At 39.4% G+C, this 22,393-nt stretch overlaps 1 protein-coding gene across 4 annotated transcripts; it reads left to right on the forward strand.

The window, feature by feature from the left end:
* Positions 1-2,031: 2,031 nt before the first annotated feature.
* On the forward strand, positions 2,032-22,111 carry LOC108435830 (CMP-N-acetylneuraminate-beta-galactosamide-alpha-2,3-sialyltransferase 1-like). Of its 4 annotated transcripts, XR_005130899.1 has the most exons (8): positions 2,032-2,296; positions 8,120-8,313; positions 9,685-9,864; positions 10,066-10,111; positions 10,278-10,397; positions 18,894-19,072; positions 19,999-20,081; positions 21,819-22,111. XR_005130899.1 is itself a non-coding variant. In XM_037542341.1 (7 exons), the coding sequence occupies exons 1-6, from the start codon at positions 2,051-2,053 to the stop codon at positions 19,059-19,061; spliced, it is 954 nt and encodes a 317-aa protein (XP_037398238.1). In that variant the 5' UTR covers positions 2,032-2,050; the 3' UTR covers positions 19,062-19,072; positions 21,819-22,108. The 4 variants fall into 4 exon arrangements, 2 of the variants coding, with proteins under 2 accessions (XP_037398238.1, XP_017567426.1); XR_005130898.1 differs by having other exon boundaries at positions 18,894-20,081; XM_037542341.1 differs by lacking the exon at positions 19,999-20,081 and having other exon boundaries at positions 21,819-22,108.
* The last annotated feature ends 282 nt before the right edge of the window (positions 22,112-22,393 follow it).

The raw sequence follows: 22,393 nt of genomic DNA on the forward strand, positions 1-22,393 counted from the left end.
ACTTCTTGTAAGTCGCTCTGGATAAGAGCGTCTGCTAAATGCTGTAAATGTAAAAGTAAATATAAAACTACTATGTGCTTACAACGGCACTTACTCAGGATTTAATAAGGAAATTCTAATTATTTACAAATAATTTTCTGTGCATATTGTTAATTTGTAATATGATTGAAACAGGACTGTAAAATAAAGTTACTTTGTACATAGTATTTACACAGTAACTCTTTGAGAGAATATCCATGTGTATTGTGCATAGGCATACATAATGTTATGGATCTGATCTAGATAATAGCGCAGCAGTGGTAAGCGTTATCCATATTGTAGCATGAAATACGAATTAAGGAAAAAACACAGGATTTAGGGCAAAAATAGAAATGTAATAGAGCAGTGAGCTACAATACACAACGAACTAAAACAAAAGTCAAAATCGATTTCGACCAAATGATGTTGACTGAGACCTTTAATTCACATTTTCAAAACCAAGACCAAAGTTCAGTACTACAACACTACTTACAACAATATGCACTTATGCTACAGCAGATTATTTTACTTTGGGATGATGTCAATTTGGGCAGTTTCTCATAAAATATGGCAGCATCGAGAGCTCCACCAATCATCACATACAGAAGCTAAGCTTCCAGTCCAGAAATTACATTTGTACAAGCCTACAGTCCAATAAACGCCAAGATGGTTTTCATAAGAGTGTCATTAGACTTCAAAATGTAATACATGTTAATGATTTTATCTCCCTGAGTAAGTTTAAAACTTTGATAAAAATAGAATAAGAGAGCAACGGCTGTTTCTAAGCTGGATTTTGTGTTTTGTTCTTTGTCTGTTTTGAGCATGTTTTATTCAAATTGTCCCATGTATGTTTTGTTATGCACATTTTTTTTGATTGCTGTAACTGGAACCTCTGTGTTGTCTTGGCCAGGCCTCCCTCGAAAAATAAGCTTTAATCTCAACAGACTTCCTGGTTCAATAAATAAATAAATAGACACTGGATGCTACACAGTGGTAGACATGGCCCTGTTCCAACTTTTTTGAGATGCATTGCTGCCATCAAGTTCTAAATAACTTAATGATTTTTTATGAAATTGTAAAAATCTCTCACTTTCAACATCTGACATGTATTCTATGTTCTATTGAAAATAAAATATGGGTCTATGAAATTTGTAAATCATTGAATTCAGTTTTTATTTACATTTTTTTTTTCACATTTTACACAGCGTCCCAACTTTTTTGGAATTGGGGTTGTAATTTACTTGACCAGTTATTGTACCGTTCTCCATAAATGGAATCAAAGAGTAAACTAAAATGAGTAAAACTATAATTTTGCAAGCTCCGTATGAGTTATCATGCTCAAGTAAACCTTGTTTACATCCCAGTCTACATCCTTTCCACACCTTTCTCAGAATGGCACTCACAAGATCTCAATTTTGAAAGGTGCCTGAATTTCAGTTAATAAGTGATAGTTTTTTTTTAAATCCCACAAACGGGGAAATTCCACCTCCGCATTTAACCCATCCGTGAAGTGAAACACCACATACACACTAGTGAATACACACACACTAGGGGGCAGTGAGCACACTTGCCTGGAGCGGTGGGCAGCCCTATCAACGGCACCCGGGGAGCAATTGAGGGTTAGGCGTCTTGCTCAAGGACACCTCAGTCATGGACTGTCAGCACTGGGGATTGAACCGGCAAAAAAAGTAAACTGTGGACATCTGACATTATCCATCATTATTTGTGAACAGATGGGATAAACACATCAAAACCAGTTGCTTAACATCAGTGAATGAGAAATGTACATGTAAGCACTACTTTTTTTTTTGCCACTGTGACTAAGTGACTTTATAAATGTTCTGGCATTTCTGTATCGTTTGCCTTATTATTATACTGAGATCAATAAAGTGTATATATAAGTTAAGAGCAACAATGAGCACTTCAGCCAATGAGGGCAAAGGGGGCCACACCTTGAGAAATTTTTACTGGCCCTGTGTAATCAATGCAGCAAAGGCTCTTTGTACCTGATTTCAGACTTACAGCTTAGAGGATGACACTCTGCACCAGTATCACTTGCCACCTTCAGGAACTGTTTGTGGGAATAATCATCCTCTGCCTGGTTGGGTTAAACTACATCCAGCTTAATGTTGATTCAGAGGAGATGTGTGCCTGTTTCCAGTGTATGGCAGGAAGTAAAGACGACCCCTGGTTTGCGGAGCGCTACAAGAACCTGGTGCCAAAACTTCTGTCCAGGCAGAACAGCGAGCTCAGTCCAAACACCAGGAAATGGTGGGAGGTAAGATAAAGAACATCAGCACTGACCTGTCAGTTTCAGCCTTTCTTGCTTAGCATTAATGATAGAAGGTACGGTCTGATGTTAACGGAAGATCCAGTGTCTGTTCGTTTTCTCTGCATCACTGTAAATTGCTCCATAGTGCATCTTATCAGATAAGCTGATACGCAGCACGTAATACAAATGATAGTGTTAAAGTTAGTGCAGCAATATCTGAGCTTTACCTTGGAAATAGGCCCACGTCATCAAATTATCTGCCCCTGAGCAATGATCTTGGTTGGAACTTTATGATATGACAGCAGGTTACATGAGGACTGTGCAGCACCACCCTGGCTGCATGCCAACTGCTGTGTTGGATACATCACCACTACAAACACTAATATATATATAAAACTAACCTCTTCAATGAAATACTTCTGTTAAGTAAGTTAATTAGCTACTAAGTAAGTTAAATTAGACATTATTTATTTGTTACTGTTTAGAAGGAAGATTTTCCGAAGGCGCTGTGTACCGCTGTGGCATGATATGAGGTTACAGGCTATTACTTACAGCAGTACAGTCATCATTCTGTATGTTTTAATATGCTATAACAGTTAAAACAAAACCATAACAAGAGGATGTCCTTATAAAGCGTCTCTTCAACATTTACTCCAATGAAGACGACATGAATTAAAGCTAGACAGCTGAGAGACGTACGTGACAAAGAAAACACCACCAGCAAACTTCAGATCTCAAATTGTCAGCCATCCTAAGTTAATTCATACTCCCACAAGGGGCATGCAAAATGTATTTTTGTATATATTTATTTTTGCATTCATTATCTTGGCTTTGAGTTAGACACTACGAAGGTCACCTCAAGTTCTTTTGTTTGTGTTTGTCTTTAAAAAAATTTGCATCCTCTACAGGTTTTCAGATTTGGCATTTCTATAGCTTCAAGTTGAAAGTACAACCCTAGCTTGTAAAAAAACACAAACACAATCCGCTAAGCTCCCCAGGGTAACACATTTTTCACACCAGAAGCCATGGAAATGGAAATCGACTTTTTGAATTAGTATCATATCAAATGTGTTTTCCCTATAGCTGTTATTAGATTAACTCGGACACTGTTGGCTGTTTGTGTGTGAAATATTGTGACTTTGTGTTGAGCTGCTAGTAAAGAATGGGGGGGTGAATAAAAGGGAAGAGGTGAGAACCCTGGCATGGCTGTACCAAGAGAAAACGAACAGCACAGACGGCCGTCTGCCTGGGACAGTCATTCACCCCTCAGTCTACATACGCAAACTAAACTGCAAAAACAGCCTGTTTCAAATTGTTTTTGTGACGTAGCCAAAAGCAGCACATACCTACTTATGAGTCCATCCATCCATCCATCCATCCATCCATCCATCCATCCATCCATCCATCATCTTCTGCTTCTCCAGGGTTCGGGCCGCGGGGGCAGCATCCTAAGCAATGAGGCCCAGACCTCCCTTTCCCCAGCCACTTCCACCAGCTTCCTGGGGGGGGTTCCAAAGCGTTCCCAGGCCAGCTGGGCGATATAGTCACGCCAGCATGTCCTGGGTCTTCCCCCGGGTCTCCTCCCGGGTGGACTTGCCTGTGACACCTCCCAAGGGAGGCGTCCAGGAGGCATCCTAGCCAGATGCCCGAACCACCTCAGCTGGCTCCTCTCGACGTGGAGAAGCAGCGGCTCTACTCCAAGACCCTCCCGGATGACCGAACTTCTCACCCTATCTCTAAGGGAGAGTCCAGACACCCTGCGGAGGAAACTCATTTCGGTTTTTCGGTTTTCGGTTTTTCGGTGATTGATTGATTCGCGATCTTATTCTTTCGGTCATTACCCAAAGCTCATGACCATAGGTGAGGGTGGGAATGTAGATCGACCGGTAAATCGAGAGCCTTGCCTTATGGCTCAGCTCTTTCTTTACCACAACAGACCAGTAAAGAGCCTGCATCACTGCTGACCCAGCACCAATCCGCCTATCAATCTCCCGCTCCCTTGTACCATCACTCGTGAACAAGATCCTGAGATACTTAAACTCCTCCACTTGAGGCAAGAGCCTATCCCCGACCCAGAGAGGGCTCTCCACCCTTTCCCGCCTGAGAACCATGGCCTCGGTTTTGGAGGTACTGATCCTCATCCCGGCCGCAATACCTACTTATATGTTTACTTATTAAATCGGACACATTACACAATATCCAAAAGCTCTGCTTTGTTTTTGTGCATAGTGACAACACAGAGCTCTTGGATACTGTGGGCCCGTAAGCTGAATTAGACTCAGAGTGCGGAGCTAATTCATCTAATAGAACTGTGAGTTGGTGTGCTAGTCTAATAGTCTATCCATGGAGCTCAGCTGATGTTTGCTCAATCACAATGCTTGTAAAGGAGTGAAGGAGCCATTTTTGTTTACTTCCACTGTGATCAGAGCTGATTAAGGGGAAGCCTGGCCACTTCCAATTTCTCTCTCTATATTAAAAACTGATTGATTTAACATTACCGCTACTGCTGCTGAGCGCTGACGGATCAGTATTACTGCTACTAAGGGCTTGCCATTACTGCAGCTGATCGCTGATTGGCTAGCATTACTGCTACTGAATTTTGAGCACGTTCAAAAGTGCTGAAAAAATATAACAGCAGTTAAAATGTTTTATGCTGTTCTGTGTTCAGGAAATTAATGTATTCTTCTATATAAACATATTTAAACATTTACAAACTTTGCTCAAATACTTCATTTTATCCCATTCGTTTCGGACTCACTTGAAAGCGCCCTCTAATATTTGACAAATCCCAGAAGTGAGTCGCTATAAGTTGTCTGCTATGATCGTCTTGGGCCTGCAAAAAATGTTACTATTAAAAAATATTACTATTATTTTTATTTTTATGATTTTATTGGAAATTCTATTAAACAACTGCAATGTATGTACTATGTAAGTATGTACTACAGGAACTAAAAGGGATAAATACAGTGGTGCTTCTAGAATTTTCTATATTTCTGCATAAATTTGACCTAAAACTTCATCAGATTTTCACACAAGTCCTAATAGTAGATAAAAAGAACCAAATTAAACAAAAATATTAGACTTGGTCTTTCATGTATTGAGAAAATGATCCAATATTACATATCGGTGAGTGGCAAAAGTATGAAAAGTCCTTTCAGTATCTGGTATGAGCCCCTGGTGCAGCAATAACTGCCCATTGCTCCATACAAAACAGCTTCAGCTCTTTATGTTGGTGGGTTTCCAGCCATGAACTGCTACTTCAGGTCCTTCCACAACATTTGTACAGGATTCAGGTTAGGACTTTGACTTGGCCATTCCAAACAGCTTTATTTTTCCTTAACCATTTGTTGGTAGAATGACTTGTATGTTTAGAGTTGTTGTCTTGGTGCATGACCGACGTTCTCTTGAGTTCCAGTTTGAGGGCAGATGTACTGACATTTTCCATTAGCATTTACTGGTAAAATTCGGAGTTCATTGTTCCATCAATGATAGCAAGCCATCCTTGCCCAGATGCAGCAAAACAGGTCCAAATCATGATACTACCACCACCACTACCACTGTTTTTCACAGATGAGATAAGGTTCCTACACTGGAATGCTGCGTTTTGGGGCAGTCGTGGGCTGGAGGTTAGGGAACTGGCCCTGTGACCGGAAGGTTGCCGGTTCAATCCTCAGTGCCGACAGTCCATGACTGAGGTGTCCTTGAGCAAAACACCTAACCCCCATTTGCTCCTCGGGCGCCATGGATAGGACTGCCCATCACTCCGGGCAAGTGTGCTCACTGCCCACTAGTGTGTGTGTATGTGGTATTTCACTTCACGGATGGGTTAAATGTGGAGATGGAATTTCCCCGTTTGTGGGATTAAAAAAGTATCACTTAACTTTCCTTTCTCCAAACATATCACTTCTCATTTAAACCAAAAAGATCTATTTTGGTGTCATCTGCCACTTCTAGTTTGTCCAACAGTGACTTTCTCCTTGCAACCCTGCCATGCACACCATTGTTGTTTAATGTTCTCTTGATGGTGGACTCATGAACATTAACATCAGCCACTATGAGACAGGCTTTTAGTTTCTTAAAAGTTACCCTGGGTTCCTGGGTTTGTAGACTTGTCTGACTGTGGATTGGTGGAGTCCAAACTCTTTCGAGATGGTTTTGTAAGCTTTTCCAGCCTGATGAGCATCAACAACACTTCTTATGAGGGCCTCAGAAATCTCTGTTGTTCACACCATGACACACTCCACAAACGTATTGAGAAGATCAGACTGTGACAGATCCCTATTTTTAAACAAAACATGATGGTCCCTCACACCTGATTGCCATTCCATTGATTGAAAACTCCTGACTAATTTCACCTTCAAATTATCTGCTAACCCTAAAGGTTCACATAATTTTGCACCTCACAGATCTGTGAAATTGGAGCAATTGGAGCGAATAAATTACCAAGTTCAATATTTTTGTCTTATTTTTTAAACATTTGGTTCTCTGTATCTACCCTTAGGACATGTAAAAATCTGATTAAGGATGAATTCTGCCCTCTCTGCCTCCATGGCAGCTGCATGCTCCATCAGCAGCACATTCAGGAAATTCTCCAGCAGTCCTCCTGCCCAACATTCTCAAATGCCAGGTATGCTGGATAAAACCATCAGGCTCATCAGGCTCACCTGCTTTGCCTTCTGCCTTTGAAAACATGACCTCTCACAAGACAAATCTCAATTTCCAATTAAACCCAGCATTTATTCAGTGCTTCAAAGAGTATTCAGTGCTAAAAGTCTGGTGTCCACCAAACTACAGACGTCTTTAAATTTTCACTTGTGATATTTCATGTTGTTTACATTGATGTGAAGAAGAACCATGTTGGCACTCTTGGCATTGTTTATGACAGTGGGAGCTTGTGTGGCGATATCTGCAACCCAAGCACCAGGAAAGAAGTGGGTTGAAACTTTACACTACTTAAGGTCTATACGAACACAGTCTCTGATGATAACTGTCTCATACACAGGGGAGGGAAGTAGGCAGTAAGGTAAAATCACTAAAGATTTCAAAGCATCTTTGGTGGTTAGTCTTCTCTGTTAAAAAAGAAGTTAGTCTTCTCTGAGGACTAGTCTGCATCTTACAGTGCTGGTACAACAAGGGTGCCTGGTAGGATGTCTCCAGAATGAAGGAAGCCCACACCTGATGGTCTTCTCAGTGTGGGTGTTGCTGGAGCTCCTGTTCATAACCCCCATGTCCAGCCATGGCATTATTCGCAAAAAAATGATTTGCTTCCAAAGTGACTTTGCAGAGCCTGATTTTCCAACAGATCATTAATCTGCTGCTTCAAGGCCAACACCAATGTTCCTGAAGAATATGTGACATTGTGTTTTTGTCAGTCCAAGCCTGTCATTATCTTTTATAAAATTTGTGCTTGTGCTGAAAAACTCTAACTTTGAATAAATAAAACAAACACAACAATAAGCTAAAACCAAGTAAAACTGTGTTTAAATAAAGAAAACTGATTAGAACAATAAAATGTGGGAAAAGATGGTTCAAAAGGCTTTAGTCTGCAGACTGTCCACTCTCTTTAAGACTGACAGTTACACAACCTAGGCATTTTATCTTTAAGCCCCGAAACATCTCAAAGTGTATGTAAGAGAAGGCATGTATTCAAGACATTTTCTATATCAAATATGCCATTCCATTCTTGTTTTAATTCATTTGGAAACAAATGAGCATCCTGTAATTTATCAATGTAAATATAAAAATTTAGAATTCATTTACAAAAAGCATTACAAAATGTGGTTAATTTGTTTTACTTGAACAATCAAAAATACTCTTATTTCTCTGCAGAGGCTTCAAGGTAGACCAACTAAAAAGAACTACAGTGAACTTGTGGAGACTCTGTTCTCGCTGTTCCCTGATGAAGAACACTACTCAGACGCTGGTCCACACCGCTGCAGAACCTGTGCTGTGGTGGGAAACTCTGGAAATCTGAAAGGATCTCATTATGGCCCTCTAATAGACGCCCATGATGTTGTCATAAGGTACTGACAAAGACTGACTGATCTATGCAGTGATATGATGTAATGCGAGATCTGGAGGCTCCTAAAGGTTTTAGTAGCTCAGTTAAAGGTGGACGTTTGAAGTCTGGATCAGTGTGCACTTTTTTTGGAAACCTGTATATACAAAATATGATCCTATAATTTCTTTGGAATTGTTTCACAGCTTGCCAGCTGTACCAGCCTGTGCTAGCTTTGTAAAGTGGTCCATTATGGGCATTTTTTACACTGCAAATATCTAACCAGACTAGCTGGGGTAGAAATCCTGATATTTTCTAAAAGGGTACTGGTAAATGGCTCAGGTTTCTTGGCTTACCAATACTAAGCAGGCAATACTTCATATATTCCCTGACTCCATGTTCCAATATTAGGCCAGAAAAATGCACTGTCATGCAAAGTAAAGCATTCTGCTGTGTTCTTATTACCAAGGATTTCAGTTCAAATTTGTATAGGGTGAGTTTTGACTCAAATTTTGTGTCAGATGAGATAAAACATTATGACCACTCACAGATAAAGCATCATTATCTCAAACAATGGCTCATGTCAAAGTGTGGGATATTATAAAATGGTAGGCAAATGGTTGGTTCTCATAGTTGAGATGTTGACTGCAAGAGAATTGAGCAGGTGTGAAGACCTGAGTCACTTCAACAAGGGCCAAATCATAACAGCAATAGATGAGCATTGCTTGGTCCAGTAAGTCTTGCTTTCTTTACATCACCTGGACAGCTGACATGTCACAATGAATGGAAACTGATCTGTATTCAAAACGATCAAAAATTATGCCAAAGGCATTGGAAAGGGTGTTCTTGTTTTCTATAATTTTTTTGCTGTAGGTGCACTGGTTGTTGCGTTCATGTTAACCTGTGTTCTTGTTCATTGTCTGTTCTGCATTTCAACCATGGTACCACCTTGGGAAAGTCCTGATTAACCATTAACCATGTGGCTCAGGTCTATACTATAGCAATTGCAGGGTCATGTGCTGTTGTTTATCATACCTGAATAGTTTATTGTTAAATCCTGAGCTGGAAAGAACAAATATCTTGTCACTTTCTGTCTGATAACTCGATAATTGACAGTTGGAGGGTCGCATCCCGTCTCAAAGTCACTGTTGATTTGCAAAACCTTAGAATTACAAGGTGATGTTAATTCTACTCATTTATTAACTGTAGTGTAATTGTACATGATACATTTCTTGTTTTTCATTTATAGGACTAACAGATGAGGGGCAAGGGGGAAGCAATCGCAGTCCCCGTGTTCCCTGTGCCATGAGCCCCTTATAACTTTCAGTTTAACCTTAAATTGCTCCAGAGGGTCAGCATGTTTTAAAAAAAATTAAGTGTATAACCTATTCTGCAGGATGAACAAAGCCCCTACTGCAGGCTTTGAGAAGGATGTTGGGTCAAAGACCACTCATCGTGCCATCTACCCTGAGAGTGCTGTGGACATGGACAACTCCACCCACCTTGTCCTGGTACCATTTAAAATTCTGGATCTTCAGTGGCTCATCAGTGTCTTCACTACCAAACACATCACACGGTGAGAGTAGATCCCTGATCAGAGAAATACACATATAAATACACAGAAAGCCAGTGATAGAAGTGAAATCAGGTTTTAGAGAAGGTCATATCAAATCTGCTCCTCAACTGGTATGTATTTGTGTTTTTGTGATTCATTTTCTGATCCGTAGAAAACTTTCAAATGATCTATCACCCTTTTATCTTGTTCTTTGTGGTTTAGGACATATACTGTAGTGAAAAACACAATACAAGCAGACTACGAAAAGGTGAGTACCGTGCTCGGTGTTGTCCTTATGAACTCTGCTTAGTGCCTAAAGAAAAATCACAGTCTACTGTATAGTATCAGTTGCTGATGTTAAAGATTTGATCGAATAAAGCAGACACATCTTTGTAAATCTGGCTTTAAGAAGAGCTTCCTGTCTGTTGTTCAAGGTGATGATATTGCACCCTGAGTTTATGAGATATGTCTATGAGGTCTGGCTGCAGAAACAGGGGAAATATCCTTCTACTGGATTCATGATGCTTGTGCTGTCCCTGCACATCTGTGACCAGGTAAAGCCATAGAGTCTTGCTCTAGAGTTAAGTTACTAGCTAAACATCGTCCAGACAGGTTCTGCTGAAAATGATTGAGACAGCATTGATTTGGGTTGCGAATGGCCTCAGGCTCAGCGCTGACGCACAAAATCCTTCAGGTTTTATTGGATGTTAGTGCTGATTTCAATACCAATGAACACAAGGTTCTAATCCACCATCTTGAATGGGGGTTGGCCTCTCTGGCACACTTTTAGTATGATTGAAATCACACTTAGGTAATAGACAGTTCAGGGTTTCACTGGGAAATCATTCATTAAAAAATAACATTTCTTGGGTAGTCCCCACAGGTTCAGTTTGAGGGCCTTTGCTTTTCTCCTTGTACATGTTACCTGTGACGTGATGTTATTAGGAAACATAATATAATTTTTCATAGTTTTGCTGATGACACACAATTATACATGTCTATTCCTTCTGATAATCAAAACTCTGTAGACAGACTGACCAGCTGTGTGTCGGATATTTCTCAGTGGATGAATCATGAAAAAACTGAAATACTGATTCTTGGTACAGAAACTCAGAGAAAGCTGCATTATAAGAAGCATGGGCACAAATGTTGGGTGAGCCCCTACATGGCTACCATTTTTGGTGGTCATTTACATGAAGGCTGAACCACAGCATACTAGCCATGGTGTTGGACACATCACTGCTATAAATTATATATATAGCACAAGCACGCAACAACTCAGGCTGACAGTTTTATTTGTGTTTGCCCTTGAATTTATAGTTCTTGCTTTTATAGAGTCATTAGCCATGTCTTTTGTGTATATAGACCAGTACAAAGTACAACCCATGTTCAATGTGAATAATGAATGAAAAACCTTAAACCTTGACCGAGGTAATGGAGGATAGTGGATTGTCTAAGGAGTGCCTGCAACGCGAAATGAAGCAGGTGTTCAGGAAAGACATGGAAACCATCCAGACTATGATAACCAATTTTTTTTGCTGTTCTGCTAGTAACAGTTCTCACGACGTGTCAAAACAGCTGTTGTCATAATTATTCTCAGGGCCATGTAGTGGCACAGGCTCCTGAACGCCATGTGATGATCTGGGCCGGTCTGTGTTACAGTGGGTTACTGTTGTGAAATACACATGAACACAATGACCCACACCTGCATGAGAGAACACTCATTTGAAGATATGTGAGGCATATATTTATCTTATTTTATATACAAGTTCATCTTTTTTTTGTGGTTGTTCATGGTAGTAACAGAACACATCCACTTTGTACTTGGGCAGCATTACGAAAGTATCAGCTGAGCTGCGAGCACACTTGGCTCTTAAAGGGAAGTAGACGAGGTGATGTGATTGGATGTGGCTGCAACACCTCAATTCACCTGTTTATAACGTATTTATTCCAGCTTCTCCCATTCCCATACAACTTTAGTGTCTGTGCTCATAGGATAATGCTAAAAGTATATCTGTCACACCCTCATGTGCTATGAGTAGGGAGTTTGCACTTTATTTCTGCTCTTGCATCAACAATCTGGGTCCTGTTGTCATGGTAACAGTGCAATTCCAATAGTGAGAAGCAAAACCCCAGCAGGTGTGTGAGGATGTGGCAGATATACTTTTAGCATTTTCATCACTGTGCAGACGAGCAGTGCAGGTGTAAATGTGTGAGTTTAGATAACAGTATAATTTCTTGCTGCAGCAATAGCCAATCAAAGCATCTCAATTCATTCCATTTAAGATCCGAGTGTGATCGCGGCTTAACTCATATTGACCTGAAAGCAGAACATCAGTACCTTTGTATTTTACTTTCACAAAGAAAATTTGTTTCAGGGATGTCATTTTTATATTTTAGTAGTAAATGTAAGATTATGTTAGTAATTTAACATTAAAAATTTAATTTAATACAAACATTTCTCTGTCTCCTGTACAGCCTTATAAAACAAACATAAAACAAAAAAATATGACAGAATATTCTAATTGGCAAATAATTATTTTATTGTAACTTTCATAGTAACATAAGCAAATATTGTAATATTTATTATTATTATTATTACTATTATTATAAAAAACACTAAAAATTGATTATGCAAAATTGTACTTACTATTTATTTTATTTATTACTGCACTTCATGAACACCAGAACTTTAAAGAAATTCAAAAAAATCCAAATCAAACTTTTTTCTTACAATTACTGTTAACAATAAATCTGATCATAACTATTACTGCATTTGTGAATTAATAAATTAAATGATAAATATATCATGAATAAATGATAATTAAAATGTATAATTGAAACCTCCTGTGTAAATAAGTGTAAATATATTTTTACCAAATCTTAATATATCACATATGTTTGGTTTTGTGCTTATATATGAACAAGCATATATGAACAGACTGCCAGTGGTTGAGGAATTCACCACCGACCTTAATGCAGTAAAGGTGCTTAGAACTCACCAAATGAACATATTAAAATAAAAACACTAAAGACATTTCTTTGAGGCTACAGGGTAATAGTGAATAAACCATGGCCTTATTCATACAACTGGGGTTGGTTCACAAAAGTTATGTTAAACTGCAATGATGACTTATATACCGACATAAAGAGGCAGTAACTCATAGAGTCAAGTTGATAAGTTGAAATGATGAAATATTAAGTTGAAATAATGACATAGCACTGTTTCAACCTTGCAATTAAAATTTCCATGACTTGTGCTACAGTAGCTCTTTTGCCAGTTTGGTCCAGATGGGATAGTCTTTGTTGCCTCATGCACTGACTTGCCTCAGACAACAGACAGCTGAGTGGGAGATCCCTACAAGCCTTGCTCTGATCCAGCAGTTTGGTCATAACAAGCTGGTCCTTGTCAAAGTCGCACATGTCTTCGTGCCTGCCCATTTCACCCTCATCCAGCAAGTCGACTACAAAACCTGACTGTTTGCGTACTGTCTAATATGTCCCAGACCTTGAAATGCATGGTCATTGGGAGATAAAATTATTTGCCTCATCTGTCATAATGATTTGTGTGCATGTATACAGTGAGTCAGATGTTTTCAATCAAAGGGATGGCAATCAGGTGTAAGTGACCAGCCTGTTTTATTTAAAGTGATGCCTTTTTTAATCCCACCTTCACATTTAACCCATCTGTGAAGTGAAACACCACATACACACACACTAGGAGACAGTGAGCACACTTGCCCGGAGTGGCGGGCAGCCCTATGCACGGTGCTTGGAGAGCAATTGGGGGTTAGGTGTCTTGCTCAAGGACACCTCAGTCATGGACTGTCAGCACTTGGGATCGAACCAGCAACCTTTCGGTCACAGGGCCAGGTCCCTAATCTCCAGCCCACGACTCCCCTAAGAACAGGGATCTTTTACACTCCGATCTTCACAACACATTTGCGGAAGTGTATCAGGGCATGAACAAATGGGATTTTTGAGGACCTCAGGAAGAAGAGTTGCTGATGTTCATCAGGTTGGAAAAAGATCTCGAAAAAGTTTGGACTCCACCAATTACAGCCAGACAAACTAGACTATGGATAAACAGACCACTATTACGCACCCCAGGAGTGGACAACCAACAAAGACCACACTAAGAGCAAGGAGTGTAATAGTCTGCAAGGTCACAAAAGAACCCAGGGTAACTTCTAAGCAACTAAAGGCCTCCCTCATAGTGGCTAATGTTAATGTTCATGAGTTCATCAGAAGAAAACTAAACCTGGTGTGCATGGCAGCTTTGCAAGGAGAAAGCTGCAGTTTGCTGAAAATCACATGGACAAGCCAGAAGACTATTGGAACAATGTTTTGTGGATGGATGAGACCAAAATACACAGTATTCCAGAATAAAAACTTTACCAAACAGCTTCCCATAAATGATGGAACAATGAACCCTAAATTACACCAGCAACTTCTAAAGGAAAATGTCAGGACATTTGACTGTGAGCTGAAACTCAAGAGAAACATGGGTCATGCAGCAAGACAATGGTGTCAGCACACAGAGACCTTTCATTCAAGCTCATATTCGTAGGGAAAGAGACAATTACCCACAGGTGTAAGCATCCTAATTCTGTCCAAGCCTCCCCCGGCAGACCACGCTTGACCATGCCCCTGCTGCCCCTGCTCTAGTTTGGTGAAGAAAGTGGCTCTCATAAATGTTCTAAGATCACTGGAATAAAAGGAAGCAGCTAAGGGTATTTTTTGTTATTTGATTGATAGATTATACAGAGATGAAGACCCCATCCTTTTTCTTGCCAAAAGGTAATCCTAAAAAGGTCTAATAAAAACCTGATCCAAAGCCTCTTTGATATGTGTCCATAGCTTGTTCCTCCTCCTGAATTAGTGGGCATATTCTGGATTTGGGAAGGACAGCTTCTATGGCAAGTCATCGGGACAGTGTGGGGGTAGTTTGGTAGCATTGATCTCACTGAAAGCTTCAAGTAAACCTAAATACTGTGGAGGGATACGACTGAGAAATTCAGATTTGGGACTTTAAATGGAGGTGGACCTGACTGCTAAGGTTGGCAGCTTAAGACATTTGTTGATAGAAATGCTATCAATTGCTCTACTGGGATATGCAACTCCTCCAGAAGTTGATCATCAATGAGACTTTTCTCTGCTTCTGAGTCAGTTATGGCAGGACACAATAACAGGCAAGAAAAACGACTTTGAGACCAACACTTTTGTGGCAATACTCACCACATTACCATGTGGTGTGTGGAGTGGGTGCCTGATGTTTGCGCAAACGGGCCTGACAGTCACATAGAACATGACCAGCACTGCCGTAGTACATGCATGCTTTAAACCACCAAGCTGTTCTTGTGATAGACATGAAGACTCACATTGCATGAGTTCCTAATTTTTCCCCCATCGACTACAATGCACTGCACAAATTGGTATCCAAAGAATTCTAAGAGAGTTTCAGAATTATCAAAACATTTATGGAAGTGTTGCTACTACATGCCAATCAATTAATGTCCAGAGTTTTTACAACTTACATACATTCTCTGATCAAAACTAAATATGATACAGACATACAGAATAACACTAAAGGAGCATGCTTAGTGGAGTCTAAAAATACTCTTAGGTCTTTAGTCTGAACAACTTATGCCACTATGTGTTTCTGTAGCAACACATTCTGATTTATAGACATTTTCAACACAGTGGTGCATGTACAAGGATTGTGTAATTCACACAAACTGTGCACCTGTTGCATGCTTACTTTTGAAATAGGGTGCAAAGACTGGAGAACTTATGTTAATAGGGGGTGTTAATTCCACATGGTTGTACTACTTTCAAGTTACTCATTTTATGAAACAAGTATTACAAATATGTGTATGGTAAATACTCCATCAATCCCTTTTGGTTTTCATTTTTATGAATGAACTAGACTGTAGTGATTGGTAGGTCAGACCATGATCTTATTTTAGTAGCTAGAAAGCTATCAAAACATGATATAGGAGTAAAATGTAAAGCACAGGACATGTTCCATTCATCCCATGCAGTTGTAATACATGAAGAATGTGGTTTGTCATTGTCTTACTGAAATAAGCAAGGCCTTCCCTGAAAAAGATGTCATCTGGATGGCAGCATATGTTGCTCCACATTTTGTATATGTTACTCAGCATTAATGTTGCCTTCACAGATGTGCAACTCATTCATGCCATGTGCAGTAATGCAGCCCCATACCATTACGGATGCTGGCTATTGAAATGGGCACTGATTACCTGGATGGTCCCTCTCCTCTTTAGCCCAGAAGATGCAGGAACCATGATTTCCAAAAAAGTATTTCAAATTTTGATTCAACAGGACACTTTTTCACTTTGCATAAGTGCATCTTTAATGAGCTTAGGCCCAAAGAAAGCGACAGCGTTTCTGAACTCCTAACAAATCCGAATTCCTAACAAAACTATCCGTCGTTGATGCTGCAAACAGGCCACCATCCTGACCAAATTCTGCAAACACGATGGTTTGGATGTCTGTCTGTAACCAAGCACCTGGAAGATACAAGCATGGGGAACCAAAGACGATGTGGCTTGACCATATCATGAAGGGTCTGGCACCATAAGGAATCTGACTGGAAGAGGCCCAGGAACATGCAACCAATGACTAAACAGAATGGAATAATATCTGCAATTTTATATGTGAAGTTGGCTTTCGGCAGCCCCCCTAGTGTCGTAAGTGTTCACAGACAATGGTTTTCTGAAGTGTTCCTGAGCCTGTGCCATGATTTCCACCACAGAATCGTGACTGTTTTTAATCCAGTGCCACCTGAGGGCTCACAGATCATGGCTAGCTGTTAATGCTTTTCGGTCTTGTCCTTGGCATAGAGATTTCTCCAGATTCCAGATTTAATAGTATGGACTGTAGACCAGTGGTGGATGAAGTACACAAATTATGTACTTGAGTTAAAGTAGAGATACCCAAGGTAAAATATTACTCCAGTAAAAGTAGAAGTCCTTACTCTTGAGTAACTTTTACTCTTAACTTGAGTAAAAGTACAGAAATATTTGCCTTCAAATGTACTTAAGTATCAAAAGTAAAAGTACTGAAAGATTAATTGTCTCAAATGTCCTATCATTTTTATAACAAGACTGGCTTCATGAACTCAGTTTAGGTGAAAACACTCCAGTGTCTCTCTTGGTAAACCAGTCTTTTAGTAGAATGTCATTAATTAGTCTGACACTGATCTCTATTAAAATGATATGATTGTGAGACACAAAACACTGAAGGCTCCATCAGGTAGAACCGAGTCCCTCTGAAACAACTTTTTACAAACAAGCAAAGTTTCAGTTTAAGATTACTTTGTAAATTAGTTACAAGTTGGATAAAAACTTGCTTTAAACTCAGGATCACAGATGAGCTCCTTTACTATGTTGATCTGTAGGTCTCTGTTCATAAACATTAACTAACCGAAACTGATTTACTATAAAATGAAAGTGTTTGTATAAATTCAGAAAAAAGAAACACGTCAGTCACGACTGCATATGTGGACATATTTCTATATTGTGGTGTATTTACACAAAGTTAGGTTAGTTCATCATTTAGAGAGACGTATGTGCTCCCAAATTTTTATGCTGCTGCACTGACATTGAATCGTGTACTGCACTGGGTCGGTGTGACCAACAGGTCAAAACAAGCTCAGAACAAAGTGCCACTGTGCCCTGATTGGTGTTCTTGCTTTGTGCTTCTGTTGTTTTGACATGTTACATTTTTATACACTCAAAACCCAAAAGGAATAACAGATTTCTCAAAATGTAGGAGGAAAAAGTCAGATATTTGACTTTGAAATGTAGTGGAGTGAAAGTAAAAAGTCGCCCAAAATGGAAAACTTTCAGTAAAGTACAGATACATGAAAAAACTACTTAAGTACAGTAAAGAATTACATTTACTTAGTTAAAATCCACCACTGCTGTAGACAACGAAATCTCCAAGTGTTTTGCTATTTACACTACATTAGTTGGTGCACTATTTGGTTGTGCAGTCTTTCACAGAGTGGTGAACCCCTTCCCGTCTTTACTTCTGAAAGACACAGCATCTCTGGGATGCTATTTTTATACTCACTTATGTTACTGACCTGTTGCCAATTAACCTAATTAGCTGTGAGATATTGCATTAGGTGTTTTTTACACAACTTTACCAGTCTTTTGTTGTCCCCATCCCAACTTTTGTGAAATATGCTGCTGGCATCAAATTAAAAATGGACATATATTAAAAAAACATTTAAAGTACACTTTCGCTTTCAATATTTAATATGTTGTCTTTGTATTATTTTCAATAAAATATAGGGTTCTAATTATTTGCACAACTTTGCATTGTTTTTTCACTCACACGTTGCACCAAGTTTTTTGGATTGAGATTGTCCTTGCGCCATTTTGCTGTATTCTGTATTAATAACGTGCATTGCATCTAATTACGCATGTACCTGCCCAGGGGTTGTAGATGGAAAATAGCTAGTTAGAATTAATATTCTTGTGCATGGTCCTTGACAAAATGAGCACAAAAGAGGAAAAAAGGAAACACAATTGAACATTGAACGTGCCAACATACCTGTCAGCTAGAATCTGAAAATCAGTAGTGGAGATCAGAGATCATCTCAGTCTGTGGTGGATTATTTTTGATGCATCTTGCCAGGGAGAAACATTGTATAGAAATAGGTAGCTGTATGTATTTGCATGTGAGGGCAGCAAGGCCACAGAACAGGGGTGGCCTACTCCAATCCAGGGCCAGGGTCCAGCACATTTTGTCATTATTTTTATTTTTTATTATTTATTATTTATTTTTTTGTTTTGTGTGCTGGACATTGGTCCTCCAATCAAAGAAAGTTTAGGGAAAATGCTTTTATCCTGCAGAAACATCCCAATGCCGATCTGTTTCTGCCTGCTGCTAAGAGAAGCTCAATAATGGACACTAAACATGTGGATGAAATATCTAATTACATTAGTCAGTGCTACTATCTCTCTCTCCCTCTTTCTCCCTCTTTCTCTCCCTCCCCCTCCCTCTCTCGGCAGGTGAATGTATTTGGATTTGGTGCCAGTAAAGATGGAGACTGGCACCACTACTTTGACAAAAGATATCATCATCTTCTCAATAAGGGCGTTCACAGAGGAAGCACTGAATACAACATCACTCTGAAACTCCATCACAAGAACAGGATCCGGATGTATAAAGGATGGTAAATTTAAGTCAGGTAAAAGTGCTTCTATATTTTTCTTTAATCATAATGGAGTTCTGTTAAAAAGGAAATTTTTGTATCAGAAAGCTATGCATGTCAAGAGTAAAACCAGGAAACCTGTTTTGAGAATCAGGGCGGTAATAAAAACAGAATTAGAGAGAAAAATAGCGACAAATGCTTGTCTGGGATCTAAAAATTTGGCCGTGTGGAGATATTCTAAATTTTTATGGTCGGTAAGGACCTGGAAAGGATGAACTGCACTTTCCAGCCAATTATGTCAAGCTTCAAGGGCTAGATTAACTGCTAGCAGTTCACAGGTAAATGATGCCATAGTTACATTGCACTGAACTTGGAGTAAAATGTGACAGGGGACAACTCAGGAGTACCACTGCATTAAGATAGAACAACACCTACTCCAGTCTCAGACGCATCCACTTCTACTACAAGTGGGTAGTACTCAAAGGCTGTCTCGTCTTTGTCTTGGGGTCCATAAACATTTTTTGGAGGCACCTTTAAGTAGGGTACCAGGAGTGCAGGTATGGTACTGAAATGCCTGTTGAAGTGCCTGTAAAAGTTTGCAAAGCCAAGAAATTTCTGCATTTCCTTAATAGAGTTTGGAATGAGCCAGTTAACTACTGTTTTGGTCTTGTGATTGTCCATAGTAACCCCCTGAGCACTGTGAATATACCCCAAAAAGAAGACTTGTTGTATGTGAAATTTGCACTTCTCTCTTTTAATGAACAAGTTGTTGTCTAGCAGACATTGAAGAACTGGCCAGACATGATGGACATGGGTGTCTAAATCCAACCTACCAATCATATCTCTAAGTACATCATTGATCAATAACTGGAGAAAAGAGGGGGCTTTAGAGAGGCTGAAAATCATAATAAGGTATTCATAGTTCCACCTAGTGGTGATAAAAGATGTCTTTCATTCATCAGCCTCCTTTACCCGGACTAAATTGTATGCACAACAGTGAAATACTGAGCACCTCTGAGCTGTTCCAAGGCTACCAGGATAAGAGGTAGGGGCAAATTTCTTAGCAATTTCACTGAGAGCACAATACTCAATACAAGGCCTTAATCCACTACATTTCTTTTTAACAAAGAAAAATCCAGATGCGGCTGGAGAAATTGAAGGATGAAAGAAACCCTGGCCTAGTGCCATCAATGTACTCTCTCATAGCTTATAACAGGCAGGAGAACAGACTTCATGATCAACCCCTTAGTGGAAACATTTACCACATTTCCCAGAGTTGGTGCCTGAGGCCTGTGTGGATGAGCCCAACAGTCACGTAAAATGTGACGAGCTGCGCAACAATAAATGCACAGACCTCCATGTAAATGACAAAGCCTCTCTGCTCAGCCTAGACTGATCGCATCGCATGGGTTCAGGAACTGATCTTGAACTGGAGCTGGAACTGGAAAGAGGGCTGTAGGTGGGCCTAGAACTGGAACAGGAGCTGGGACTGGAACCAGAATGGGGACCGGAGTTGGAGCTGAAACTGGAACCGGAACAGGAGCTGGAGTTTACATATGTTGAAGCAGAACTTGTGTAAAGGCAGATTTTGCAAGAGCTGATCAAGACTGACAAACTAATGAGTTGGTCCAAAGTCAAACTGTCATTCTTGCAAGCTAACGCAGTCAATACTTCAGGACAGCGAAAAGCTACCATTTCTCGCACTTTCTGCAGCCAAAGTGCGAACCTCTAATACATTGGCTGCCACCGAGCAATCATTCCTGTTTAAGCTTGCACAAAAACTCTCCTGTAGAATAGCAATCATGGGGATGGTCAAACAGTCTTAGAATCTTTCAAGAACTATTCATAAGACAGTTCTTGTAGGTGAGACCACCCAGCTGTTGTACACTCTAATGCTTTGTCTGATAAGCATGATATTACAAATGCTATTTAGGCCTGATCAGTACTAGACAGGGAGCTACTGGATAATACAGAATGTTGTAGAAGAATACCTCAACATTTCTGTGGACATCCATCAAATTTATTGGGTTTACTTACTGGAAAAGCTGAATTAACACTGACTGGGGCATATCTCCATAATAGGACACACTGGGACAGAGACAGAGGCAGGTGACCAAACAGAGAGGTTACGCAGTTGAGTAGATTGAGTAGATCGCAGTTGAGTAGATCACTAAACATTTAAACCCTATACATAATTGCATCAATCATCTTATCCATGCCATGGAGGGAAGAGGGGGTGGTTTCCAGGCATATGTAACCTAATATCAGTACAATGATCTTAAGAATGCTGACATAAATAGTTATGTATAGTGTTTTAAATATGTTTAGTGCTGTAAATATGTTCAACGTTTCTTCTTATTATGTCAGGACAATGTCATTTATTTCATAAAACATCTTATGTCAGGTTGCGAGAACTGACATAAGCACTTAATAAATGTTCAAGTAGTGCTTCATAAACATATTATTCAGTGCTTATGAATGCGTCATGAAGTTCTTATGTAGGTAGCCTTCAAATAAAGTGTTACCGAAATTTTGAAGTTCATGGTAAAACCCCAGAGACCCTACTTTTGACTCCGTGTGTTCTGATGACTGCATAATATGTAATACAAAATGTTTTATTAAATAAGACAGGAATGCAAAATAGAAGCATTACCACTAGTGGTCTCACGACTTTTGGATTCCACTGTATGTGCTTTAATTATTTGAGGACACATGTAATTGATGCATTTGTTTAACCTCTATCCTTCTCTTTCTCTCTCTTTGTCCCTGTAAACTCCTACAGTATAATATGGGAGATATATGATGAACCCTTTGTGAGAAGAAAACAGTTGGCAAGATTTCCACCATTTGACCAGCTGATGACGTCTCAACTCTTCTTCAGAAGCAGTGCATACATGCCTAGGTGACTGCGATAAACTCGACTAACCACTGTCCTCAATGTTAAAAGCATGATGCGAGTGCATTTTCCATGGTCATCTTTTTTTTTTTTTTTTCTGACATGACTTTTATTTTTTCATTCATTTTTAGAAAACGTGTTACAGAAATGATCCGTATTTTAACTGATCTTCCATATTCTCTCTTTATAGACATCTTTTTTTCTAGTTATTCATTTTTAACATTTTTTTACATTTTTTTTTTGAACATTCTGTTTTTATTTTGTAATATTCAACAATAACAGCATAATACAGTATAAACTAACATTAGACAATTCTTTGTTTGATTTTCCTACACCCTAGACCCATCCTTGTTTCTCTGCTCCACTCAAAGAAATATAATAAAACAGTATAAATAAACACAAACATTTTGTACAAATACAAAAAGAAACTAAAATACACATTTACATACCCATACATACAC

Source organism: Pygocentrus nattereri, chromosome 11 (genome assembly GCF_015220715.1).
Source record: "Pygocentrus nattereri isolate fPygNat1 chromosome 11, fPygNat1.pri, whole genome shotgun sequence".
Taxonomy (NCBI): Eukaryota; Metazoa; Chordata; class Actinopteri; order Characiformes; family Serrasalmidae; genus Pygocentrus; species Pygocentrus nattereri.